The sequence below is a fragment of the Crocodylus porosus genome, unplaced genomic scaffold (assembly GCF_001723895.1).
Source record: "Crocodylus porosus isolate Cpor-Errol unplaced genomic scaffold, CroPor_comp1, whole genome shotgun sequence".
Taxonomy (NCBI): Eukaryota; Metazoa; Chordata; order Crocodylia; family Crocodylidae; genus Crocodylus; species Crocodylus porosus.
In genome coordinates this window covers 206,566,018-206,578,487 of record NW_017728886.1, presented here as the reverse complement: position 1 = coordinate 206,578,487, position 12,470 = coordinate 206,566,018, and the positions used below count along the sequence as shown (strand labels likewise).

At 38.9% G+C, this 12,470-nt stretch overlaps 1 protein-coding gene across 2 annotated transcripts in view; it reads right to left on the bottom strand.

Moving 5' to 3' along the window:
* CHD7 (chromodomain helicase DNA binding protein 7) overlaps positions 1-12,470 on the bottom strand; it is a 156,256-nt gene continuing 143,786 nt past the window's right edge. For both annotated transcript variants that reach the window (XM_019548501.1, XM_019548510.1), the window contains 14 exons: positions 12,121-12,224; positions 10,621-10,750; positions 10,205-10,277; positions 9,935-9,992; positions 9,000-9,228; positions 8,624-8,832; positions 7,797-8,474; positions 6,888-7,048; positions 5,099-5,326; positions 4,377-4,820; positions 3,581-3,802; positions 3,001-3,141; positions 2,592-2,696; positions 1-1,651 (listed from right to left, as the gene is read on the bottom strand). In XM_019548501.1, the coding sequence (XP_019404046.1) occupies positions 689-1,651; positions 2,592-2,696; positions 3,001-3,141; positions 3,581-3,802; positions 4,377-4,820; positions 5,099-5,326; positions 6,888-7,048; positions 7,797-8,474; positions 8,624-8,832; positions 9,000-9,228; positions 9,935-9,992; positions 10,205-10,277; positions 10,621-10,750; positions 12,121-12,224 (3,745 nt within the window). In that variant the 3' untranslated portion in view covers positions 1-688. The remainder of the gene's footprint in view (positions 1,652-2,591; positions 2,697-3,000; positions 3,142-3,580; positions 3,803-4,376; positions 4,821-5,098; positions 5,327-6,887; positions 7,049-7,796; positions 8,475-8,623; positions 8,833-8,999; positions 9,229-9,934; positions 9,993-10,204; positions 10,278-10,620; positions 10,751-12,120; positions 12,225-12,470) is intronic.

Below are 12,470 nucleotides of genomic sequence, written 5' to 3'. Positions count from 1 at the left end.
TTGTTTATACCAGTGCATTACAAGATCACGAGACGATTAAACTGTAGCTTTATCCTGTAAGAACCTTCTCAGTGGGTTAATTTCCAAAAGGTACTCTTCACATTCAACAGCTGCCTTATTATTGCTGTGTCTCAAGACAGAGACATTCACACTATCATGGAGATTGTCAGAGAGAGAGTGTGTGTGGGTGTGTGTGCGCGCACTCGAATGTGTGAACTCCCATACAGTCAAAATGATGCGCAAGTAAGATATGTAAATTTCATGTATGTAAATTTCATCTTGACCTTCACAGCAAAAAATAAAAATAAAAAAATTAAATATATAACTTCATACTTCCTTTAAGCAGCACTTCCTTCTATTAGTGCCACTTGATTACAAATTGCTGCTTTTATAATACCAATGGTACCAAAAGAAAAAAAAAAAGCAGAGCATTATGTCAATTTCCTTAAAAAGACATGATCACCTCTCAAATTTCATCTCTCCTAGGGATAATAAATAATGCACTGCACAATACTTAATGACCAAGATACCTTTTGACACATCTGTATAACATGACTTGAACTTTTTTTTGCTACACTATGTTACAGAACAGCTTATAAAAACTAAGTATGGACATTAACTGTGAGTGTAAACAGTAGGACTACCACTTGTCGAAAGTTTAAAACACTTTAACTGTAACTGGTACTGGTTATTCATCATTTTCATTGTTTTCTATTTCTTCCCCCCCATCAAGTGAGTCTAATTCTTCACCCTGTGCTATTTCATCTTCTAAAACGGAGGAATCTGCAGTTTTATCAAGGCTCTCCTCTGCATCACTGCCTTCTAGATTCTCTTCATCTTTAAAGGCAGCTCCTTCAGTTTTGTCAGTAGCCTTCTCTTCATTGGAGCCCACTGCATTCTGAAGTCCTGCTAATGCTGGGAAACCAGGCAGTGTCAATCCTCCCAGTCCTGGAGGTAGAAACATAGATGGATAGAACAGGCCAGGAGCCATGGTGGACAGCAGGAAAGGATTGAAGGCCAGAGGGTTTGCTGGCAATCCAGTGTTGGTGGTGGAGGTGGTGGTTGTGGCAGTGGCGGCAGTGGTAGTCACAGCAGTAGCAGCACTGACAGATCCATTTGCAGAGTCAGTAGCAGAAACAGTGTCTGTGCTTTTCTCAGAGTCTTTATTCTCCTCTTCATTCTCGCTTTTCTTCTCTTCTACCTTTGAAGTGCCATCTTCAGTTTCTCCTTGACTGGAAGCAGTAGTGGCATTTCCAGTAGTAGCTGTTATTGGGTTATTCAACAATCCACCTAGTCCAAACATATTGGGCAATCCTGCCATCCCTGGTAGCATCAGAGGCAGCATGGCAGCCGGGTTTTTAGAATCACCCCCAGCAGCAGCAGCTGTTGCTAGTCCTGGAGGGAAGCCCATGAGACCTGCAAGCTGGAGAGACTGTAGGTTCTGTAGATTCTGAAGGCTTGTGAGGTCCATTCCAGCAAACAAACTGTTCATTAGCAGTGGGTTGATTCCCGAAGTTGAAGCTACAGCAGCAGCTGCTGCAGCTGCTTTGGCAATTTCACTTTTTGGCCTTCTTCCTCTTCTGCTTGCTCCTTCCTCTCTCACAACTGGTCCTGTGAGAAGACGGTCAAACATGGACTCTGGAACAAAACCCTGGAAAAAAGGGGTGCAAAACAGATTTTCTGTCAGTAAATTTCTAGTTTTAAAGCAGTAACTGTTGCTTATACAATTTCAGTACTTGATAATGAGCCTACAGATCTGGTAGGACCTGTGAGAAAAATAGTGTATAATCCTTTCCAATGGTCTAAATTGTTTATTCAAAGAAGTACCAGTTGCAGATTTTGTGAACGAATAATGGTTAGCTGCTAATACGAAAGCTGGCAGCTGGTAGAAAACGTAGAAAATGGAACTAAGTGAACTCCAAAGAGTACTTACGCGTATATTCTCTATGACAGGACAAAACATGCTAAACAGAATCAGACCTGTAAATAGACATTTCACAAACTGCTTGCCAAACTCAATTAAAATAAGGAAAACATCAATTACATGCTGGTCACTGTTTTTCTATTTATACTGAACTACCAGAGATCAGTTGAACGATATTCTACTTTTTCTATAAAGTACGTGGGTATTTGCAAAACTACTTCCTCTGCTCTGGAGAAATCTTATAAAATGTAGAGCTGTAAAAGTTAAACTCCTTAGTTCTGATGAATAATGATACTCTCATTAAAAAAATCCATTCCCTACATGGATGTGACAAAGCCTCTGATTCATGTTCAGTTACTGGCAAAGACTGGCATCTAGCAAGCTTCTATGATATATAAATACGAAAACCTGAATACATAATGAATGCTTAGGATTGCTTTGTTATTGGTAGCATTCTCCTCTCTGCTGCAGTCACACCTGCAGCAGCCCTGTATCATCTCCTCCCTAGTGTTGGGAAATCCATTCTGCCACTAACATTTCCTTAGCTGAAAACAAACTGCAAATTTAAGGCTTGATAATGAATGGTTACATGGAAAGTTTTCCCAAAAAGGATTCAGAGCTGTGTATCAGTCTTAAATGGAACATGTCCTACAAATGAAGTACTTACAGACTGCTTAACAATATCAGTCCAATCTGGAGCAACAGCAAATTCAGGATTTTCTTCCAGCCACCTTGGCAGGTCTTTCATTGGGGGGGCCATGGCTCCACCCATCTAATTAGAGACATTAATGCCATATAAATAAAATTAGCTAAATAATATTAGCTAAATATTCAGTATGAAAAAACTTCAAAAAATTGCAAGAAGTATAACAAATTGTTCACCCAGCTTTAGCTACTGGTTTGTACAATAGAAGAAGGACATAGATCAAGAAGGCTTGCAGATAGATGGCTCATCCTCTCAAGATTAAACCCTTTTTAAAAGCAACTTTGGCATGGAATCCTAACTTCTGGGTTACAAAAAGTGTTCTGAAATGACTCTAGGAGAAGATCTCAAAACTGATTTGCTTAAGTTTTACCTTCTTTCCATTTCGTTTATTTACAACGGGTACCCTTTCTTCTCCTGTCAAGGTGTTTATATCCAGTTTATTAGGGTTTCGACATCTGTGTCGTTTTTGCTTCGGCTTCTGAAATGGGGAAAACAGCACATCTGCACTCTTCTGAAAGGAAAAATTAAAATATATTGCACTGGCTTGTCAGTTTTTGGTTAAAAGAAATAGGTATAAACCATGTATCAACCAAATGCAACAAAGACTTTGGCCAAATACCTCTCTCAAATTCTCTCTTATGAGAAGGAAACATTCTACATACTGTAGTTTGAGGCATCTTTTCCAACATACAAGTGAAGTGTGTATATAAAACAAAGTTAAAACAACATTCTGGTGCCCCATGAAGATCTGATCCATGATCCAGTGAAATTGACCAGAAAGCTCCTGCTAGCATCAATTAGATTATGCTCATAACCTAAATAAGTAAGCTCAACCTTCAAAGCCTCTAAAATTAGAAAAAAAATTCTTTAAAAAACAACCAACCAACAAAAAAAACCTTAAAGCCAAACCAATTTGAAATTAACTGACGTTCTATATAGCATCTACTTACTGGTACATAACTTGGCATATCAACAGTGTAAGTAGGATGCAATTTAAGCCATTCGACTAAATCCTTGTTCTTAGGTGCATCTTCCCCAACCAGCCTGGTCCCATCTTCCAAGTTAATTACAGGGATGCGAGTGTCTGGATCCAGTTGTCCAGGAGATGGAATGTTCCTTACTGATGGGGTCTCCATATCTTCATCAAATGCTTTGGTCACTTCTGCATCCTCCTACAAAAGAAAGTTGATGCTGGTGTGAATTCTTACGAATAGAGAAGCAATCCCCCAAACTGACTAGTAAAGAATCAGAACTCACCTATCTGGGAATCTCACTAGACATGTGGTTTAAATCCACTTTACCATGTAAAGCAATACCGCTACATTAAAGTAACTTAATGTGTAACCAGAAAGCCAACTGTTACTAAGATTATCTTTCGTCTTATGTAGTTGATATTTATTAAAAACCTTAAAATTGGATGCCCATTTTATTATAGGACCTGAAGAATTTTTGTGAAACATTATTTTTTTTTTGTAAATAGCAATCTGCTGCACAAAGCTCAGTTGCCAGAATGTGACTGTTACCTGTTCAGATTAAAAGTGTTTTATTGGATCCGAGAAACATTTTGGTCAAAAAAAGCAAATGTGTCTCTAACTGAACGGGGACTGACTGAATTACTAAGAGCAGCAAATTTCTACAGTCACTTGGTGTATGACAATAGCACTTTAAACCACGGGTCTCAGGGTAACAGAAACAAAAAGAACTAAATCAAAAGAACAAAATCGGAAACCTAGGTTGTTGACTTACTACAGTCAGTGATGTCCGTTTGTTGCTCATAAACAACAGATCGAGTCCTTCCACATTTTTCCTCCTTCCTCTCCTCCTCTTCATGGGTGGTTCTCCATCCATTAAAGAGCCATTTAGCAGATGCCTTGTAGGTGTGCGTGAAAGACCTGCTTGCAGCATCTCCATTTGAGTTTTAAAGGCATCAGATACAGGTGTGGAGACATTAGGCAAGATAAACTTTGAAGTAACAGATGAAAAATTTGAGGTAGAACTTGTTGCCTCATGTGAGGCCTTTGATAAATCTACAACTTTTTCTTGTCCATTTTCTGAGACCACCTGAGACTCTCGTAACTGGGCAACCATTTCCATAAGATTTCTCCTCTTGGCAGCTCTTTCAGCCTCGATTTCAATCTTTCTCCGCCTCCTTCTCCGCTGACGTGGAACTGATAAATTGAGTGCATCTTCCTAATGAAAAATGAGCTTTTTAAATTACTAACATCTGTATTAGGTGTAAAGAATGGAGGGAGGGCAGCGAGGGAAATGCTGCACTTAGCAATAAGGGGGTGGAGGGTGGGGGGAGGAGAGGGGAAAAGAAATGTATAAACAGAAAGGCCTCATTTCCCATCCCCACCCTTCCAAAAAACAATGTAATGCCTGTTGGGCTAGTCTTTTCCAAACTCTTATCTAAACAGTAAAATGAGCTCTTCCCTTTTCTGTGACATACCAGAAAGATGCAAACTTGCCTTTGATAACTGAGGAGAAGCAGTGATATCTTCGCTGCCACTGATGCTAGCTTGACCAACCATGGAGAGTTCTGCAAAGCTCCTTTTCTGCAGAGGGCTGTCCACAGCTGTTGGAGTATACCCAGGTATGAGCCCCTGGAAATCAAACATCTGGCGTCTATTTACTGGCCACTTCCCTTTCAGCACTGCTTCACAGATGTTGTCTAATCGGTTGATCATTACTCGGTCCTGGATAGAGGAAAGTACATAAAAGAATCTTTGGTGTGAAAAGTAGCCATTTAAACTCAGAATGAGCACAGCTATGCAGGCTAGCCTGCAAAACCTCAAAAAAAATGAAAAATACGGAACAGAATGCTTCCGAGCCGGAAGAGAAACGGTATTTTAATTGTGGCGAAAAAGACTGATGCAAGGCAGAAATATTCTAGGAATAAATGCACGTTTACAGGGAGCTGTCATTATTGTTTGCATATTGCTAAATTTTAATCGTTCAGCAAAATTAACAGTTAGGACAGGAGAAATAGAACATTTGAAATCCGTGTCTTAAAGCCCTGGTACTTCAGATCCACAGGCTGGATCCGCAATTCTGTCCCGGGAAGTGGTTCCTCATTAGCGTCACTATTAATAAATTTCAACATTATAAAATGGGCACCAACCTGGGGACATCTAATGAATGTCAATTTTCATTCCACACCCATTATCACTTCAAATTTCATTGAAGCGTGTACATTAAAAAATTCTAATTACAGTTCTTAGTCTACTTAGACTGAATTTACACAGATTAAGGGGGTTTTTTGTACCATGAACCATTTGGTAAAGCTTTTTGAACCTGGCAACAGAAGATTTAATGTAATTAATGTTTCTTAAATTTACCACGGAGATAACACAGCTCAATTCTTTCACTTCAGTACTTAATAATTTTCTGTTCTAGCCTGTTTGAAATAGTAGGAACTTTAGAACGAGAGAAATACTAGCTACTAGGGAAAAAGGATCGTCCTTCAGCTTCCTGAACAGCAGAACAGTGCAAAAGCCACAAGCAAATCTCAGCAGCTGCACAGACTGCTTCCTTTCCCCAGGAATAAGCCTATTAGAGCAAGTTTTTTTCCCCCCCTAAACCAGATGGCCCTGTTATGGTGATTAGTAAACTTAAGACTATTACTATGTTATTTCTCTCCCTACTCCCTTTTTTTCCAAAAGAGAAACTAAATTATATGTGGATATATTACAAAGTCACCGTTTCATAGTTTTTATGAATGTTTCCTATTAAATAATTTCCTGCATTGTTACAGAATTAAAACATAGGCTAAAACTATACAAAACTGCTGCTTATGTTTATAGGAAACCTTAATACAATTACATCTGTCAACATTACATAATAGCTCTTTCATGTAGGTCGTTAGTACTCCCTCTCTCTGCAATCCCCCCTCCCCAAAATAAAAGGTGATCTTACAAAACCTCTGCTTCTAACACTGCAGGCCAATCTGCAGATGAAGTTCATAACTCAAGATAATAAATTTGCTTCTATCAACAAAGCATGAGGCTGTTGACAAACAACGGATATACTGCAAGGAATATAACGTCTGTTGGTCTGCCCAAGAGTCTTCATTGTGATGCCACTCCTGTTTTCCCACCTTCCTAAGAAACCATGTTGGAAAATATTTAATGAAATTTCTAGGGCTTCATTATGGTGTTAATAAAAAGCATCTCATGTAGTACTAAAATATAACCTGAAAAAATGAGTAACTTTACTAATTCTATTTAAAGGACACATGCTCTTATATCCTGAACCAACCTTAGGCCAAAAAGAAAAGGCAAATGTTCTTTCATGAAGCAGCTGAGCCACTGAAGGGTCTCCATCCTCCATATAAAATCCATCACGGGTTTCATCCCTTGCAGTGCTCATAGATGCATTGCTTTCTTCATCAAAATTCTTACCCTGAGAAACTGCTCCTGCTGAGAAACAACAATCACCAGGCCTTAACTACAAACAGACCAGTCATTCTCACTCAAACTTTGGTTGAAATGTGGAATTAAAAATAATAATTAGTTGAGAAAGGGCCACTTCATTTTCTTATTTAAACAGTGCAACCCTAGTCTTACTTATCATCCTGTAACTTCAAGGCAGAGGCAACATTTGATATAAGCAATATACTTATTCAGAGGAGCTTTCTATGAAAACTGTCAATAGAAAACTATTAAATTATTATGCTACAAAAGGTTGAACAAAAACAGGTGGTATCAATCTCTGGATGTTTCAGAAAAATAAAAGTAGGATTTAGTATGACATTTTGCTAACTGCTCCAGAGAAAGGCAGGCACACTGCTGCTGAAAGATACATATATAAAACACCTGAGACACGGTACTCTCCCAGTAATTTAGACATTTGCTGAATAATTGTTCAGACAGATCCTTGGGCCTTCTACTGTGCTTTGGTGGTACACAGAGGCTGTTTTATTTGGTCAACTGGCTGTGTGTGGATTCACCTGCTATGCAGACAGGGCTGTTGCAGCCACTCTTTGTACTACCGTATCTGGGCACCTAGCACTCAGGATTGGGGGCAGGGCTGGGAAGCTGCTTTGTGATACCAACCTTCAGCTGGCACAATAGATTCCTGTATGCCATTTATCAGTGGGTACAGCTTGGAACAGCTGTGAGGCTAATGTTAGCTGTTGGTCAAATCAGTTCTGTATGTATGTATTACCTTCAGGTTGGGAGGACTCTTCTGATTTATCATCATCATCAAGTTTTTCCTCTTCGTCCTCTTCTGAACCTTTTTCAGAAATAGATTTTGGATCTACGTCTGTACTCATTTCTATATCTTTCAATTCACATTTAACAGGACCAGGCTCAGCCTCAGCATCACATTCCTGCTTAGTGTCTTTTTCTGCAGTGTCAGTCTCCTCTTTAATATCAGACTTTTCTTTGGCTGCTGGATTTTCAGATGTCTCAACTTTAGACTCTGTTTGTTCTGTAGTCTTTTCATCTTGTACTGGTGTGGATGGAATAACAGATGGTATTTGACTGCAGCCAGCACCCAGTGGGTTTAAAGAAGACACAGTACTTGCATTTCCTGCCCCTCTATTTTGAGCAAAGTTTTTATGGGCCTCAAGGAAAGAGAGCTCAGGGTCATTCAGGATGTGATAATCTGTCCTACTGACTCCATGTTTAGCAGCACCAATCAGTAAGTCTTTGTCATGTTTACCACACTCCCACCACTCTGGCAGATCCAAGCTTGGCTGGCAGAGTTTTAGCCTCTCTCCTAATTGAGGGTGATGAAGAACCTGCTCGCGGATTTTCCGTAACAGTTCTATGCGATATAAAGTTCTAGAAGCACGCTCCTCTGTAATTGGCTCAATCATGGTGGAAAGATCGGGTGGTTCTGCAACAATATTTGATTTTTGTTATTTCAAAGTAGATAAATATCAGATTTGGTTTTTAAACTTACATTAGTTATCTAATCAAGCTGCAACACTGAGCATCTTAACAGAACTAGCTAAGCACGTGAATTATTCCTGCTAGTAAACTTACCATCATCTGGCTTGACTGGCATTCGGCATACCCGCCTGCACATATTCACAAAACTACTGAAGTATTTCTCCAGACTTTCATCAGACTTCTTATCAAGCCTGGCAAAGGCTCTGAACTGATTCCAGTCAAACTGATGTTTTATGGGGTCAAAGATAATCCCAAAAGTAGACACTACACGGTAAAAATCTGCTTCTTCTCTTCTTGTCCACCTAGTGAGGAAAAATTAAGGCAATTACAAAAGCATCTAACCATCATTTAGATTGTCCCAAACAATCCAAAATTTCAAGTAGTTTCAAAAAACCCCTGAAGCAATGGTAAGATGCTTTTCATCAGTACTCAACTGGGATTTAGGGGAAATAAATCTTGGGAAACTCACTTTTGACGTTTTTCAGTTATTATAGCTTCTCTTTCTGCTTCTAGTGCTCGCACTTCCTCTCGAGGCCGACGTCTCCGTCGGTCAGTCTTCATTAGTGCCTCTTGCCTCATTTGTTGCCTTTTATAACTGCGCTGATAGGCAGTAATGAGGCGACGCAGACGGGTAGTCAGGGTTGAAGTATTGGGCCAGTAGAGCTGGCCTAACTCGGCATTGCTTTCATTGTGCTTGCCTAGAGAATAAAAAAAGTATTTGTGTACTACGAAGATAATATCAGGCATTTCAAAGATTTTATGACTAATATAAAAGTCTGATTTCATCCAGTAAGAAAGTATGCCTTGTTACCCTGGGAGTGAAATACATTCATGTTGTTGTTAACAATTTTTGTTTGAAATGAAGTATGGCTAGAATTATTAAAAACTCTACCTTAAAGTAATAAAAGTAAACTCAGACTTGCATAGACAACTGCCTTCCTTTTATTTTTGTCATTCCTGGGTCATTCCTGACTTTGATGTCATGACATCCTTGTATTAGAGAGTCAAGGTATTGAAATATATTATTAAATTTATTTTGTTCCTTGAGGAAACACTTTAGTTTATAATTTCCCATCTTCTTATTTTCTCTTACACTGGCTAAGTTTTCTCCACACTGAAACAGATAGCCTAAGCCATCACAAGATTATCTCACTGAAAAACATCAATGACTATATTCATATTTGAAACATCCAGGGCTTCATCCTATTTACACACAAATCCTACTGTGTAACCAAGCAAGATTTGTAGATAACATACTATTACTGAAAAGATCTAAAGTAGAAAAATTGAGGTAAAATCTTAATGCAAATTTATCCAAAAGGAGCAAGCTTTCTCCTAACATATTGGCACCAACATGAATAATCATCAACAGAGTTCACATCAGCCCATTTCGTAAAGCCTTACTTGTCCTGTGGATCTCTATAGATTCTTCTTTATCCTCTGGAGGAGAGTTTGCAAATTCCTTTGGGGAAGATAAGAGAGTTATTTTAGTTTTATATTTCAACTGTGCTTCATCTCTTTACAGGAAAAAAGGCCATCTCCCAAAAAACTGGTAATGAGGTATTGCCAAGTATATTGCTGGCAGCAGGTGAACTTCTATTATAAAATATTTACAGATAAACACTGAGTGTCAATGATGATTGTGCACATGTATTAATATGTTGAGATACTTGCATCAATTTCATCCTTGAAAGGCGTTCTGGTTGGTTTATATTCTGGATCTTCATCCTCTCTGTCAAATTCTCCTCTAAAAAAAATCATAACAACAAGAACTATACAACCACATTGCTGAGAGATTTCAATAAGCTCAAGAGAAAAAAACAACAACAAGGATATCAAGGATGTGGGGGACAGAAAGAATTATGCATCCCTTTACAGTGATGTGTTGGGATAAATGAATAGATTAAGTTCAACTCTGTGCATGCAACCTGAGATACTATTAGCTCAAAATACTTTTGTACCATATTAGCTATGAACTCATCACCTAGTATCCTCATGTCAGATGTAAGCACAGTACAATAGGTAGAAGTCATGCCAATATATACAACACCGACAACATTTATTAAAATTCTTTAAAATGTCCTTCTTACCCATCACCACCATCTGCTAACATGTCTGTCCCTCTCTGTTCAGCAGCTATGGCCTTGGCATCAGGCATACCAACCCGTTCCAGAAAGCACAGTGCAGGGTCAGCTCTCATAGAATTGTATTTCTCATAGCCTGCACTCAGAAGGAAGAAAAGAAATCACATTACAACTGCAAATACAGTGACAAATTCTCTAAGACAAGAGGTACACATTTTACTTTCATGCAAAAAAATAAGAACCATGAACTTTTCCTCAACATAATTCTGATTTTAAAGGAATTATTTTATAAGGGACACCTGTTCTTAGAAACAAGTAATTTATTCCACTAAGGTTGAGCATTTTCTTTGGTAATTTCACCAATATAAAAACAACATGAAGATATCTCTACCAAACAGCAGATGATAAATGGAAGGAGATTTTCAGGACTCTTTTTTGACACCCAGTTTTATAAGACGTAGGAGAAGCTTCTTAATGGTTACTTTATGACCTTTACAGTAGTTTGCCACATTCGTGCCCCTCCCCTGCCCCCTGCTTCTATAGCTTTGGCCCTGCTGGAACTCACATTGTAAGCTGAACCCCCCCGCTGTATACATGGGTTATACGTGAGGCCAGCGAACCTGTCTTATTAGGTTTAGGATGATGCATGTCAGTAAGATGACACTGTTCCCTCTATGGTTTTCAAGCTGCTGTTTGCTTTTTTACTGCCCAAGTTGACTAGATGGAAAATGGCAGATCCCAACAGTGCACTGCAGGAAAATGATTTTTAGACTAGACTTGCCTCAGCTGAGCCCACAAAACAGAGCTGCTGTACATAGGCAGAACAGCACAATTCAATTAGGATTTGTACTACAACACACTGCTCCTAACTGCTGTAGAGCCTCAAGCCAAACTGTAATCATGAAAGGTTTTATAAGCCATCATTCTCCCCTTTAGTCAGGCTGGGCTGCTGAGAATACCTCTGCGACCTCCAGAGAATTGGGATTATAATCAGGAATCGCTCACTGTATATATCATGCCAGCTCTGCATCCCCAGCCTTTCAAAGTTAACAAGGCTGCATCCCACTCAAGGGAGCCGGGAGTTCTCAGCACTGACATTTGTGAAATATTGCTTGGAACAAAGCCCAGGAGGCACTTGTACAGATTAATAGCAGAGGTTAAGCCCACCGTCCACTTTGACACTGGTTGGCAGAGTTAGCAAGTGAAGCCGTGCTGGAAGCAAAGTTTATGGCGATCTATAGTCCTGTTTGGCTATTATTAAAACAAATATGGTTTTGTTTTATTTACAGCCAAGGAAGTAATGTTTTCTTCTCAAATGTTCTGCAAACATTTAAAAACAGCATCTGATATTTACGACTCATATTAGATTTTTTAATACAGAAGAAAAAAAACAGGAGCTACAAGCCAACAGTTCTTTGGAACAATACTTGTTAATATTATGACTGAATAGTTCTACACAGAGAAAGCCTTACAACTGAGTTTTGCTCAGACTGAGACATTACTCACCGTGTTTGAACACTCCAATTAAAAGGGATTTATCAGCTTCCTTATCCCACCAGTCTGTAGGAACTTCAGCGTGGAATGGCTCAGGTATCCATACATCTACCTCACTGCCAAGAAAAGTTTATTTTTTCTGAAAAACTACTGCCGAATGACAAGTACATTTATGCATTAAACCCAAGTGCTTAAAACCATTTAGCAAACGTTCATTTTTGGGAACAAACTGCCAAAAAAGTTAAAAATAATCAAGCTACTCAAAAAATATTAGTGGTAAAAACATCTTACATTATTTTGCAGGTGGAAAGTCTGGTGACTGCAGAAATGCAATCCATTTAAGTCTCTTAATATTATGCCCC